The 14,947-nt window shown below is 37.7% G+C and overlaps 1 protein-coding gene across 1 annotated transcript; it reads left to right on the forward strand.

Moving 5' to 3' along the window:
- Nucleotides 1-346: 346 nt before the first annotated feature.
- Smp_154010 (hypothetical protein) lies at nucleotides 347-5,011 on the forward strand (the record flags this gene model as incomplete). The annotated part of the gene is made up of 1 exon (XM_018788693.1): nucleotides 347-5,011. The coding sequence occupies one exon, from the start codon at nucleotides 347-349 to the stop codon at nucleotides 5,009-5,011; it is 4,665 nt and encodes a 1,554-aa protein (XP_018654210.1).
- Between the last annotated feature and the right edge of the window lie 9,936 nt (nucleotides 5,012-14,947).

The following is a 14,947-nucleotide window of genomic DNA, read 5'->3' on the forward strand; positions in this document are numbered from 1 at the left end:
CATTTTACGTCAACAAGTTCCTGGAAGTTTCTTATTCGTGATAGTACAACATACAAAGATGCTTTTGTTTAGCAGTCAAGGTTGCTACACTTCCACCAAAAGTTACACCAAAATCTAGTAAGTATAGCTCTCTGTTTCTATGGGAGCACGGAAGCCGAGTCGGCAGTCGAAGTGTTCGGTGAGACATTGGGGCAAGTTGAAGCGGACGCAGAAAGTGAAGTGGTAGAACAGGTTGAATCGGAACGTGTGTCTGTGTTCGCTCCAGTCGAATTGGAGTCTGAGGCGCTTGCAGAGACTGCAGCACAACCGGAACGGGAACGATTGGTATTCTGAGCGTGTCGGTGAGATGGAGGCGGAATATGGTGAAGTTGGTGAAGGCGTATTTGAAGGTGAGACGGAAGCCGAGTCGGCAGTCGAAGTGTTCGGTGAGACATTGGGGCAAGTTGAAGCGGACGCAGAAAGTGAAGTGGTAGAACAGGTTGAATCGGAACGTGTGTCTGTGTTCGCTCCAGTCGAATTGGATTCTGAGGCGCTTGCAGAGACTGCAGCACAACCGGAACGGGAACGATTGGTTGAGCGTGTCGGTGAGATGGAGGCGGAATATGGTGAAGTTGGTGAAGGCGTATTTGAAGGTGAGACGGAAGCCGAGTCGGCAGTCGAAGTGTTCGGTGAGACATTGGGGCAAGTTGAAGCGGACGCAGAAAGTGAAGTGGTAGAACAGGTTGAATCGGAACGTGTGTCTGTGTTCGCTCCAGTCGAATTGGAGTCTGAGGCGCTTGCAGAGACTGCAGCACAACCGGAACGGGAACGTTTGTTAGAACATGTTTGTCATGTTATTGGTGACACTTTTTCTGGTGATTCCTCTGGAAATGTTATTTCCTCCGATTTTACTTCTCCTTCTGATGTTTTGGTTTTGAATCCTTCAAGTTCGTTTTCCATATCAGATTCTTCGACTTCTTGCATTTGTGCCGATTCTTCAGATGTTTTCTCTGATGTATCTGTTTTTCATAGTGTTTTCAGTTGTCCGTCTGCTATTTCCGTCACTAGTTCTTACTCTGAACCTCCTGTTTCTCCTGCTTCTTCCTCTACTGTTACATTTTGTCATGGTTTTTCTTCCACGCCTGTTGTTTCTTTTGTTCATTCCAAATTGTCGAACGATATTTCTTTTTCATCCTCTTCCTCGCGTTTCGTTCACGCTGGTGTTTCTGACTTTACTCGTATGCCTTTAGATTCTGTGTCTTTATTTGATTCAAATAATTCTGCGTTGGTATCTGAAGGCTTATTTCTTGGTCTCAGTCAATTTGTTTCCCGTTCAACGGAGTCTTTCTCCGAAATTCCTGGCTTTGTTATAGAAGACAGTGTTATTGCTGTTGATGCTCCCGACGTTTGTTTCACTACCTACTCTGGAGAAAATCTTGGAGAGTTCTCTGACTGTCAGCAGGCTGGGTTATCTTCTGTGCATGATGTTTCTACGGAATCTGTGCCTTTCTTTATACCTGAACCTTCAGTTCTTGCTGTCTCTGGATATGAATACAAATCATTAGATGAACTTGGATCAAGCAACAGGTTACCATCTATTGTTCAGGACACTGCAAATGTAGTTGGTTTAGATGATATTCAGGAAGTATCTGAGGAGGGCGTTATGGGTAAAGATTCTTTAATAACCGATGACCGAATTTTTTCGCAGACTTCTGGCTCACATTTAATTGACCATTTCACTTTTCAACGTGATACTGAATATAGCATTTCGGACTATTCAAATAGCTTAATAAGTGATAGTTTTGCTGAAATGATTATTAAAGAACCTAACGACGATACTGAAATCTTGTATTCATCTAAGGATCAGGATGTACTAAGTTATCAGCTTGAGTCAGGTGTGTCATTAATAACCGAAACACCTACAAAGTCAGATGTTGTAGGTAAATCTCCGTCCTCAGGAAAAGCTGACTTGACTTATCTTGCAGCAGCATCAGGAGCAAGTGTAGCTATGGAATTTACAGAAGAGGAAGAGGAAGAAGAAGAATACTCCATGGTGTGTCCTGGTAGGATGAAAACAACTGAACATGGTGATTCTAGTCAATTAGTTCATTCAGCCCTTGATAGGTCTGCCAAAATGCTTACTCGTCTTCAAACCTATGGATTTCGAGGGAATTTGATGGGTACAAACTCGCTTGTTAATCTTAATTGGCATGCATCAGAAACAAAATTAACCACTCCACACAAAGAATTCTTTGAAAATGATGAGAGGACTATTTCGACAGCCCATCGAAATATACCTACATCAAACATACAGATGAATAAAGTCATAGAGCTTGATTGTGAAGAATTTGAGGACTTTGATGGTGATAGCCTTGAAGAATTCAATATGCCATTTGAAATTGGTAATACTTATAACACATCACGTGAAATAATTGCAGATGAAACTGAGTGTGGAAGCACTAGACCGTCCTCCATCCCTGAAATTGTTGCTACGAATCAAGTCTTCAACTATGACAATCAGTTAAAATCTGATATAGAGTGTCAGCCAGACTCTTTTACTAAAGAAGAAATATCTAGATGTCAACATTTAGATTTGGAACATGTAATCTCTTCTCTATCCAGTTCCACTAAAAAAGTTTCATCCAGCCCAGACCATGAATTACAGACAAGTTCCACTGCAGATGAATCTAGTCTAAGCAGTCACTCGACAGTTGTGAATGTTGGAATAATGAACCAACCACCAGTTGTCCCTCAACTTATAAGGAGAAATCTGAAGGACAAAAAGCTACCGTCTCAGAGTTTATCATCTCAAGGACATGATTTTGGTGTAGATGCACCCGATAGTATTCAGCTACTGGAGTCAAGAACCACTCTAGCGTCTATTGAAAGCGATCTTGATCTTCTTGATGAGGAAATAAAGCTAAAAGATGATAATGTTATGTTGCCACCTGGTCAGAGTTTGGTTCACGTATCTAGTATCCCTAAAAGAAAGCAGTTAAATTTTATATCTAGCCTATTAGGATCAGAGCCTGTGGTAGGAAGTACTGTATTACGAACATCTGCAGATGTCAGTAACATTCCAGTGTCACGACCCATCTATACTACTGAAGGACATATCAATACAACACAACGCTACTTTCATGAACCAATTGAAGGATATGTCAGTTTTCCACAAATTTCAAAGGGTTCTTGTGATAAGCAGTTAGAATTTTCTAATGATCGGGCTAAATCCTCTCCATCCAGTATTAATTTGGAAAAAAGAATAAAAACAAGTGATGAGAATGTCACCAGTAGCTCATTGTGCGAATTCGAACGACTAGAAAAAGAATTGGGTGCTAGCAATTCTACTTCTCCTAGTAGTGGTCATAAAGGAAGCGGTGAAGATGTCAGTTCACACACGTCATCACTTTCTGAGTATCTACGTCATGAGAAAGAATGTGAAAGTTTCGATGAAAGTTTGGCATTACCATTTGACTCAAAACTTAAACTAAAATTCAACGATTTAATAGATATAAATGGTAAACCAAAAACAGCGATCACAGAAATGTTAACTTCGAATAACCTAACACCTCTTTATGGAAAAATCTCAACGATTTACGAAGATGTGGCGGAACATCATATACGTTCACTCTCACAGAGTATAGAATCTCCAACAACTTCACTTCATTCAGCCAAAGATGATGATCAAATATCATTTACATACGCAAGTCAAAAAGATGAAAATAAATCACAGACCGGTTGTTCGGATTCTGAACTTTTAATAATATGTTCGAAAATGCTCAGTGATCCTTTACAGGTCGAAAAATCTAAAGGAAGTTTAACTTCTAGTTCAGAAATAGAACCTTTGCTAGACAGGGTCGATGATCCACTGACAGGAGTAGAAGAAACTGATTCACTAATTTTTTCTTCGATCTATGACTCTTTAGTACCTTCTGGCTATGAAAACAGTATATATAGTGGAACACCGAACATGAATTTCGGAGTAAACGATAACTGGAGAGACCCCATGTCCCGCAGAATAGATTCATTAGATGAAAGCGAACATGAACAACCCAGTAAAGTTACTGACTCTCTGTGCTCCCCTTCATCGTCAGATATTTCAAACAGGAAAGGAGAAAACAAATTAAGTTCACTGGGAGAAAATGATCAAGGTATAACAGAATTTAATTCTGCCCATATAGATATCTTACATCAACAATACATTGGAACTATTGTGGAGGAACAGTCTTGTACAGTATTTCCAAACAAACCCTATTTCAATGAGAGGGACAGTCTTATTACTTATGGAAAACAGCCTCAATCAACGCATTCTGATGAAAAGCAAGACTCAATTACATCTGTGTCAGGAGTTGTACAGTATGAACACCTTGATAAACCAGTACCTGGAAGTTGTATGACAGACTCATTAGATGACAGCAGTTCAGTTATAGAACAAATAAGTGCTAAAATATCTTCGACTGAGTATTCAGTGTCCACTAAGATGGTAACAATAAGAATACCTTCTTGTTCGTTCTCTACAGCACAAATCCCCCTATTAGCTACTGAATCTAAAGCACGTATGTACTCTGAAGTTATAAAAACACTTAAAAGTGACGTTTCTTCAACTGTGCCTACCACATCTGGAGAAATAACTCTTCCAATGAGTAGTAGTTCCTTACAAAGTTCATATCAAGGTGGTGAAAAATGTGGTCGTATTTTAAAAATAGATTTAAATCCTGAGTCACCTTTATTTGATACTTCAGAAGATGAGATTTGTGTGGAAAAACCGTCAGATGATCTTCAACAACTGAACAGTCTAACAACCGATGACGTTTCAGCTGTAACTGGGGATCCAAAAACGAAAGAAACTCTAAAAATGGATAATGTACTGTCGGTAGAAGTTAGTGAGGCATGTAAACAAATTGAATCTATAGAGCTCAAAGAGTCGTTCATAGTTGAAACTTCCTCCGACTTAGATTATGAAATGATCAGTATCACTGAGAGAGAAAAGTCACCAAAAGCTCCCATTTCAGAAAAAACTGAAGAAGTGTAACAAACAAGAGTGAAATAGAAAGAAAATAACAATCTTAATTGTAGTTTGAATGGGATTATTTAGCTTTCTTCATATTATGCTAACATTAACGTACCCACTTTATTAATTCTGTCTTTTTATGTCAGATTTACAAAGCATTTATTTTCCTACCTACTATTACTGTTATGGTTACTGTCCTTATTGTTATTTTTTTTGCATTTCCTTCCTTTAAATTCATTTATATTCAGACATAAGCATATTTAAAATTCCTAGTACTTATCTGTTTATCGACGCGTAAGATACATATTTCAAAACTTTTGACTATGGAAATAAAGTAAAAGTAGAAAAAAAGCATAAAATATTGCTGGTTTGTACATACACAGACACATGGATACGGTAGTACGTACCCCAAGCATATTTTTACACATAAAATAGCCTTTTGTGATATATTGGAATTTGCTAAACTGAACTTCAATATTGGTCGACTACAATGGATTGATAAATCTGGATATGATTGGTACCCATTCTTTAGAAGCAATTTTTCAACATACGAAAATCAAAGGTATTCATAATTTCTTTCGTTTTTTTACCAATTATTTTCCTTATGCTTTAGCTGCATTTGTAAGGCATGTTTGTGATTTTTGTCTCATCAGTTTCTCATTCGGTCTACCGCACAAACAATGAACAAAACTATATTTTATGTAATGTAGATAAGTTCGAAATATGCATGCGATACAAATCTAGTGTGAAGTACGTTTAGATTTAATACGCATGTTTTAATTAATGAATGGATTTACTAACCATTGACACCCATCTTTTCTCATATCACTCCTCAGCAGACTACTCAATGGAATCTGAAAGGAAACAATAGTAGATAAACTGATTTTATTCATAACGTTATCACAAAATTCATAGTATAACTGAAGTTTTTATCTCAGAAGGGAAAGTATTTCACAACTGTATATCTAATGGTGAATTAGATCAATATCGAATTCATAATTAGTTTGAAGATTTATAGACTGATTATTTGGAACATATTTTATATTATCAGAATTTTAATCTGCTTTTCTTCAGTTATAAGGATCTTGATATTCTAAGCACTAAATTTCATCCGGGATGCAAGACTGATAACTTGAGATAGAGCAAAAAGGCTTGACAACTAAGTCAGAATCCGTTGATCAGCACTTTGTGCCTGCAATCGGTTTATGTCACAGCTCACCTAACTATAAACTCCACAAGCAAGCAGTTGTTTGTATTCCTGAATCTGAACTTCTGCATTTCAAAGATTCCTGTTAAAAAAAAATATTAAAATGACTGAGATTTCGGTAACAAAAACTGTTTTCAGATTAGAATATTGGTTCACACGTCTAAATGTTCTTATGGTTGAATATAATTTTAACCATTGTACAAATCTACCAAAAATTAATTTGTCTGTATAAATCTTCCACACTGACTTTTTACAAGATGTAAATTAAACAAAATGTAAAAGCGTTTGTTATTTTCGAGATTCAGCTTATGAGTGAACATAGTTTTCATCACATTTAACCTTCATGTTGTCACACAGGAGGTGGTTAGCTTTTTATTGATACTGCGCATGGATTTTCTTGATATGTCGAAACATTGAATAGGTCTACATCAACTCACTCTCCAAAATATAATGACCCTCTTTAAGCCTTGAACAGTTTACTATAGATTCATGAATATAAGGTCCGAAACCAAATCATCTTGTTAATAATGTTCAGTCCTCACCATGTTTTGTTTGACAATGACGATCTCCAAAATACTTAAGAAAGAACCTGTATTTTGAAGGAGAACATGAAAATGAGCTAACAGTTCCGGTCGAACCAAAATTACACTATTTATTCCACACCATATTAATTTCGAAAACTTAAATCTAAGTCGATTCTTGAAGTTATTAACTGGCCATAGACCTCAGAAGGTCTGCATCACTAACAGCATTTACGTAATAACACAATCAGCTATAAAGCTGTTTTTTCTGCTGTTCCATTGTATCCGATTGTGCAATCACTTGGCGACTACGTGGCAAGTGATAGCCTTTTCATCCAAACGTTTGGACTTCCATGGCAAACCGTGATGAATAAATGTGTTTCTACTGTCTCACTACAGTGTGTGATAAGAAAAACCCTGGGCTAATGAATAAATAACTTTTGTGTTGATTTACTTAACTTTGTTTATGATCGGATTTTTATTACTTCATTTCAAATCCTGTCTGAGTGACGTAAAACCTATTGATGATGAATGCTGACTTGGCAAGATATTCTTGAGGAATCTTCGTAAGAATGTAAATTATTTTTACGTACAAAAGTAGCTTTACTGGGAAACTGAACATTCTCTCTAACGAATGAGTGGATATTCTACTGATATAAGAATTGCTTTTGGAAATGAGCCCTCTTTCTTGCCACCCGGTTAAAAACACAGAAAAGCTTCTCATCCTCATATTTTACATATTCATTTTAAGAATTTGACTGAGCAAATATAAAAATAAATAATTGCTTTTTCAGGAGGATCTTATGTGAAAAAACCTCGTGTAAATATTAAAAGTAAAGCCATTTGTTATGAAAGTGAATCTTAATATTACTTTCTTAGACGATTCGTTGTATTCTTAGAAGCTATTTTGCTTGACTCTCGAAATTTTTAGGAATGTCCATCTGAATATTACCAAAATACGAAGCGGATATAACGGAAGGTTTACAATATTTTTCCTCTCTACGTGTATATTACGATAATACGTTAAGATTAATCACTTTATATCAGAACCAGGATTTGCGACCCAAAGTGGAGAAGCAGATTAACACTAAAGAATACTTCATTCAATACAATCACAAACAGTCACACACAGTGAGTCCAGAGTAGAAATCAGTGATAAAAACGAAAATCACATATTTAATAGTCCGTAAGCTGTGGCTGTTTGTCCAGGCTCAATGACCAATCATACTTTACTTTCACTACCACACATCAGAAACGAGCATCCTCACACTTTCTAACTAGTTTAGTTCGGATCTAAGAGCCAATAAAAAGAACTTGTGTGATCTGATAAGAAAGAAATATTTCTAAGTTGGCTGGTCTTCGTTCAAAACCAAACAATCCTTTTATCCATGGAATTTCATCTAATACCGCCGTATCATACATAATCGAAGAGATAAATTTATTTGGGATGTAGGACGTTTACATATAGCCTCGAATCTATAACTAAGCATTGTTTTGTTAAGTAATCAAATTTTTTATAGTTCTACTTTCTGTTTTTATTGGTTATTTCCAGCATTTTGAATGATTACAGTTACACAATTCGCAGAAAATTACAGGATATTCAACGTCTCCGACTTCTACAAAAATTTGAAAAAGGTTCAAGAAAAACAGAAGCGTTACTATGCTACTTAATAGTAATATTATTATATAAAATTCTTAGACAGTAATGCATGTCTATACGTGTATTTTTTAAAAATGGCTTTTATCGAATTCAACGGAAAAAAAAACCGTTCGTACTATCTAACGCACAATCTCTTAGTCACTAAACAAGCTGGTCAAATCTCACTGAAGTCGTCAAAACTAGAGATCACAAAACATGTTTGCAAAAAAATATTTCTATATTATTCAACTGAAATCTGCTTCACCTCCGTTTGCATTATATGATGTTGCTTATTCCTAAAATGTCAGTCCATGATGAGAGATTTATTTGTACTCAAAATTTAATCTAAAGAAAATAATCGCATCATTAAAATACCTCATTATTTGTTGAACCTTTGAGATCGTCTCACTCTAAAACTCTGGATAAGCTTAGTTAAAAAGTAAGCAGATTTAACGAATAATCATAAGGGTAGAAGAAAACTTAAACTGCACCCAACATCTTTACTAAACCATCTACTCCAACGTAATTTAACACACAACTAAACATGACGAAATGTGCATGCTTTATTTGAATTATCGCATTTGTATTCATCTACTTCACTACCCGTTACTGCAAACACTCACAAAGATTGTGTTACTCTTTAATATGTTTTAGGTTTTCTTGTTTTCTCATTATTTCCTCATCTAATTTGTCCTTTCAATCACTTCATATTAGTATTTGTGTTCGAGTTTGAAATAATTTTAATCAGAAAACCCTATGAAAAACCATTTGTGTCATCAAAAATATGCTTACTCATTGTGTCATCTGTTCCGAAGTTCCTCTGAGGAATGTATCTTTTATACCTCTCATTCTCTCATGGAATACGAAAAACAGAAAGCCTCTTCATTTTCCTTTTCATACGAAGTGAATTTTGTCTTGAATTCATTTTTATTTGCAATTTCAACTGTCCGCTTTTGGATGTTTTTCATTTTTGGATTTCAATTCACTTGTCTATTTTTATTTCCCCAACTATTTACGTAAAATGCTTTTTGTGTTTGCTTTTTAAAATTTGTTTACTTCCCTAATTTTTATTTTTTTTGGAGGGGTGAGATGAGAAAGAAGAAGAGGGGGTAGAAGTAGAAAGGAAGTTAATGAAGAAAATGATACACACAGATTATTTATATCCACTTCTATGTAAGATATAAATATTAAAGTAGATGTACTTTTTTTATTCACATTTCTGTCTAAACTCGTACTTTCTCTCTCTATCTCTCCCTCTCTCTTAAATTTTGCTCTGTTAGCTTGGAAAAAGATTCATACATAACCATACAGAATTTTTGAGCTAAAAATACTATGATAAATGATCTTTTCATGAACAGTAGATGGGTTTCGGTTTTGTTAATACACATTTCCTATGAATGAAATATGGTGAGGTGGTCAACAGTAAGACTCTGTGTCTTTCAACATTATATTCTGTCAAATATGATAATTAATTTGCGTAAAAATACTGCAGCATACTAAGCTAACACCTCTTGAATTTTAATGGTTTATTCAAATCGTCGTGTAAGCAAAACCAAACGGAAGTGAATCACTAAATGAAATACAGTGATTAAAGTCACTTTGTAAATGTATGGAGCGAAACCTAAGAATCTCAATTCGTCTCTAAATCTCAGTTATGGCTTTGAAACTATTCCAACCTAAAATAGAGTTTGATGATTGTAGAATTCTTTATTATGACTTGGTTTATTCACGCAAGTACAGTAAATAACCGGATGACTTAACAGCAAAGGGTAAACCCTGACTCATTTGACACAATTACAGATTGACCGGGATAGGAACCTAGTTGATTGATCATTTCATGTACTTTGTTTGTCTTTGTTTAACAATATATTCAAGATCATCAGAGATTCAACTAGACGATGAAACTCGATATCATCCAGCCATAGAGAATAAAATAATTAAGTGAGAATCGTTTTATTAGCTCTATATTCTAATGATTCACATTTATTTATTTGATGTCTGTTTAATTTTCATTTGATCGACTATTTACCGATTATCAAGCTAACAGGTTAAAAACAAGAATGAATACAAACCGGGCTAATAATAATACACACTCATATTCTTCAAGGCAAATAGTAAATTTAGAAAGTGTAATAAGAAGACAAAATTTATTAGAACTTGTTATGTCTTGTAGGTTGAACGCTTTATTCAGATCCTAAGCTATTTCGATAACCCCAGGGCTAGCACTACTCAGCGACTTGAACACCAGTAAGAAGACACGAGTATGAGAGAAACACTTTACTGCAAGGTTCATTTATGTACAGAAAATACAGGGGTTTTATAGTAATTAAGAGACCTTGAGTTTCCATAGTAGCAGTATGTTAAACAGCCAATCAGGATCTCGTTATTTTAGTAGCATAGCTTCTAATTAATCGCTGATTGGTTGGGGCTCTTTATGAGCCTCTGGAGGCTCTGATAGAGTTCACTTCACCTGTGGGCCATCCTCACACCTCCCCCCTTTAAAGTCTGTTGTATAAGACCTTTTTCTCGGATCCACCTGGAATTGAGTTACCGCGATTCTTTTGCGACTCATTACTCTCGAAGGTTGTGTCGCTTTGCCCTTGCGTATTTTATCTTTTCTACCTTCGCGCGCCTGAGTGCTTTTTGGAGATGAATCCATGAGCAAATGAAATGGGAGCTGGCTTTGTGGCATCAATGTTCTGCCATCCCTTCGAATTTGATTGATGTGTCTTGTACAAGTTCCGACATTTCTACGGATAAGATACAATACACTTCCGATTCGACGTTCTATAATACCTGGTTCCCACCTTCTTTCACCTTGATACGATTTAACGAGTACCCTTTCACCTACCTTGAAGCTACGAGTTACCATATGGTTTTCATTCGTGGGTTTACTTGTCTTTCTAGGTGGCACCATACTGCTAAAGACTGTTCGAATTTTCCTTCCGAACATACACTCGGCTGGTGACTTACCTTCGGGTACTGCCGGATTGGGGGTAACTCTGTAAGACATAAGGAACTTGCTGATTACTTGTTCTGGGATGGCCTCTCCTCCCCCTTTGACTAGAGCTCGTTTTATAGTATCCACGAATCTTTCTGCTTGGCCATTCGACTGAGGATGGTACGGGGGAGACTGTAGATGTGATATGCCATTTTCAATGCAGAACCGTTTAAAAACAGATGACATGAACTGGGTGCCGTTGTCAGTCACTAAGATCTCAGGAACCCCAAAACAAGCGAACAAATCTGTCAATTTTCTTATAGTACTCTCTGACGTCATTTTCGGCATATCGTATACTTCTGGCCATTTCGTGAAGGCGTCGACAACAACCAAGTAATTTCTGCCTTGTATTGGGCCGGCAAAATCAGCGTGTATTCTTTGCCAGGGACCGTCTGGTTTTGGCCATGGTTGCGGTTCAGCTTTATTTGGGTTCTTTGCGGCCTCTAAACAGGACGAACAGCTGTGACACTTTTGCTCTATATCATGGTCCATTGATGGCCAGTATGCGTAACTTCGAGCTAACGACTTCATTTTGCTTATCCCCGGGTGTCCGCTGTGGAACTGCTTAAGGACTTGGTTTCGAAGATTTCTGGGGATAACGATACGGTGGCCAAACATGATGCAGGAATCTACAACTGTCAATGAGTCTCGTCGACGGAAAAATTGCAAGAGTTCTCCATGTAGTCTAGACGAAGGCCACTTGCTGAGTATGCAGTGGCGAACAAACTTCAACATGTTATCTTTCTCACTAGCTCCTTTAATAGCTTCGAATGTGACTGGAAGTCCGGAAACTGCGTCTGCTAATACTGTGTGAACCTCGGCCTCAACATCTACGGCAGCCACAAGCACCTCCTCTTCTTGTTTTGTACGGGAACTAATTAGTCTTGAAAGGGCATCTGCCTGTCCAAAATCCGTTGTTGTTTGGTACTTTATCTTGAAATCATAGCCCAGCAGTGTAGTTGCCCATTACTGTAGACGGTTTGCTGTATATACAGGTATACCTTTTTTCGATCCAAAAATTGTCAACAGCGGTTTATGGTCTGTTAGTAAGGTAAATTGACAAATAGCATCTTGTGGAACTTCTTTACAGCGAATATAATAGAGAGGGCCTCTTTTTCTATCTGACTATAGTTTCTTTCCGTCATAGTCAACGACCGTGCAGCGTGGGCGATTGCCTTCTCAGACCCGCCTGGGTAGGTATGTGAGATCACTGCGCCGATTCCGTAGCTGGATGCATCTGCTGCGACTATAATAGGAAGACCTGGATCATAGTGTGTCAGTAGGTTTGATGACAGGAGATGTTTTAGTTTTACGAAAGCTTCTTGGCACTCAGATGACCGGAACCATTTGGTATCTTTTTTCAGCAACCCGTTAAGAGGAGCACGAAGGCGATGCAGTTCTGGAAGAAAAACTCCATAATGACTAACCATTCCCAAGGAAGAGCGTAAAGTTGGCACATCAGTTGGTGGAGGCATGGACTTGATAGCCTCGACGTTTTCAGGATCAGGTTTTCTTCCGTTTTTATCAATTATGAATCCAAGGTACCGTACTTGCTGCATATAGAAGTCACACTTTTCCACTCGGAGGCGAAAACCATAATCGGCTATGCGTTCTAGTACCTGGTCCGGTTTCTTCTGCAGGTCCATTTTATCTACTGCCATAATTATGATGTCGTCTAAGTAAGCTGCTGCCCCTGGAATACCTTGTAACATGGTATCCATAATTTGCTGAAAAATAGAAGGCGCTGTCTTCACCCCAAAAGGTAGTCGGTTATACCGGAACAGACCTTTGTGTGTGTTGATCGTTAAAAGATCTTTGCTTTCATCAGATACCGGAATTTGTAGATATGCGTCTGATAAGTCCAATTTCGCAAAATATCTCCCACCGTTCAGCTTAGCGAAAAGATCTTCTGCTAAGGGCAACGGATACTGATGGGACTCTAGAGCTTTATTTAATCCTGTGGAGTAGTCTGCACATAGACGGATACTTCCATTCGACTTCTTGACCACCACTATCGGTGCAGCCCAGTTCGAGAAGTTCACAGGCTCGATAACACCCATTTGCTGAAGTCGTTGTAACTCCTGTTCAACTATTGGAAGAGCAGCATAGGGCACAGGTCTTTTAGGTCGAAAAATGGGAGTAGCTGCAGGCTTTAGAGTTAGCACTGCTTTAGCCTTCGTGCATTCGCCTAATCCTTCTTTAAACACGTCTTGGTGTTTCTGTAGCATGGCATTTTTCTGACTCCACTCTGAAGTGTTGTAAGTTGTGATTCGTTTGCAGATACTGTTAATAGAGTGGTCTGCTAGGTCAAGTGTTTCTATAAGATCTAACCCCATTAAGTCGAGTGTTGGCTTCCTTGTAAGATATACTGTTGCACTTGTTGTTACCGCACCTTTAGACACAATGCAAGGTATTTCTCCAACAATATTTAACTTTCCACCTGATACACTGTGTGCTGTTTGTGATGTTCGATGCAACGTGGGTCGCCCAATCTTCTTCCAAGTTTCTGGACTTATTAAAGTAATATCAGAAGCCGTATCAAGCTGAAGTCGAATGCGGTGTTTATTAATATTCAAGGTTACGTACTTTCTCTGGCGGCAACTTCGAGCTTTGTTATGTGATACCAAAATTCTTTTCGTTAATGCCCCAGACTTGTATTTCTTGAAGTAAGGTTTTGCAAAATGTCGTTTATAGTTTCTTTTTCTGCAGCTGGTTTCTATATGGCCCTTTCGATGACACTTACTGCAACAATGTTCTTTATACGGGCAAAACCTCTTATAGTGCCAGCCTCCACATGCCCAGCATGGAGATGATGGTTTGTCGCCGTTATTACGATAATTAGGTGTGCTGGAACCTTTCAAGGATTTTCTCTTGACTGCATTGACATTATGGAAACAGTTACCGTTTTCTACCATTGAGGTATCATGCTTCAAGTTCACTAACCTTTGGCACTCGGTAGTTACTTCCTGTAGGGTCATGTTAGGGCAGTGTTCAAGTTTACTTAGGATTCTGGTCCGGATATCAGCATCATCAGGTGAACGCAGGCTGCAGATAAATACTAAGCATTTAAACTGGTCTTCAGACATGGACGATAATTTGAACCTCTCACATTCACGGTTCACAGTTCCTGCATGTTTCACCCAGTCAACTCCAGGTTCTTTCGTTAACTTTAAGCACTGATAACGGATATTAAATGGAGATGATTGTTCTCCGAAGATTTGGGACAGGGTTTTGACTGTTTCATCAAAACTAAAATCTCGTGGGTTCTTCGGAAGAATGAAGTTGCTGTAGCGTTCATGTTCCACAGTCCCAAGTTTTCTCAGAAGTATTCTGACTTTCGAAGCGTCATCCAGGTTGCGAAGATCAACATAAAACAAATCTTCGTACTTCTTAAACCACGACTCGAAAGTTATACCTGCTACACCGTCAAAATTAAATTCATGTATGGTATTAATGACTGAATCAGTATATGATACTTGTGATTCACTAGGAGCAGGGTTTCTCTCGGACAGGAAGAATTTCTGCATCAGGGTTTCCATGATTCTAATTTGAGACTGTTCAAACCGTTTTTCTTGACGCTCCATATAAG

Source organism: Schistosoma mansoni, chromosome W, assembly GCF_000237925.1.
Source record: "Schistosoma mansoni strain Puerto Rico chromosome W, complete genome".
NCBI classification, from domain to species: Eukaryota; Metazoa; Platyhelminthes; class Trematoda; order Strigeidida; family Schistosomatidae; genus Schistosoma; species Schistosoma mansoni.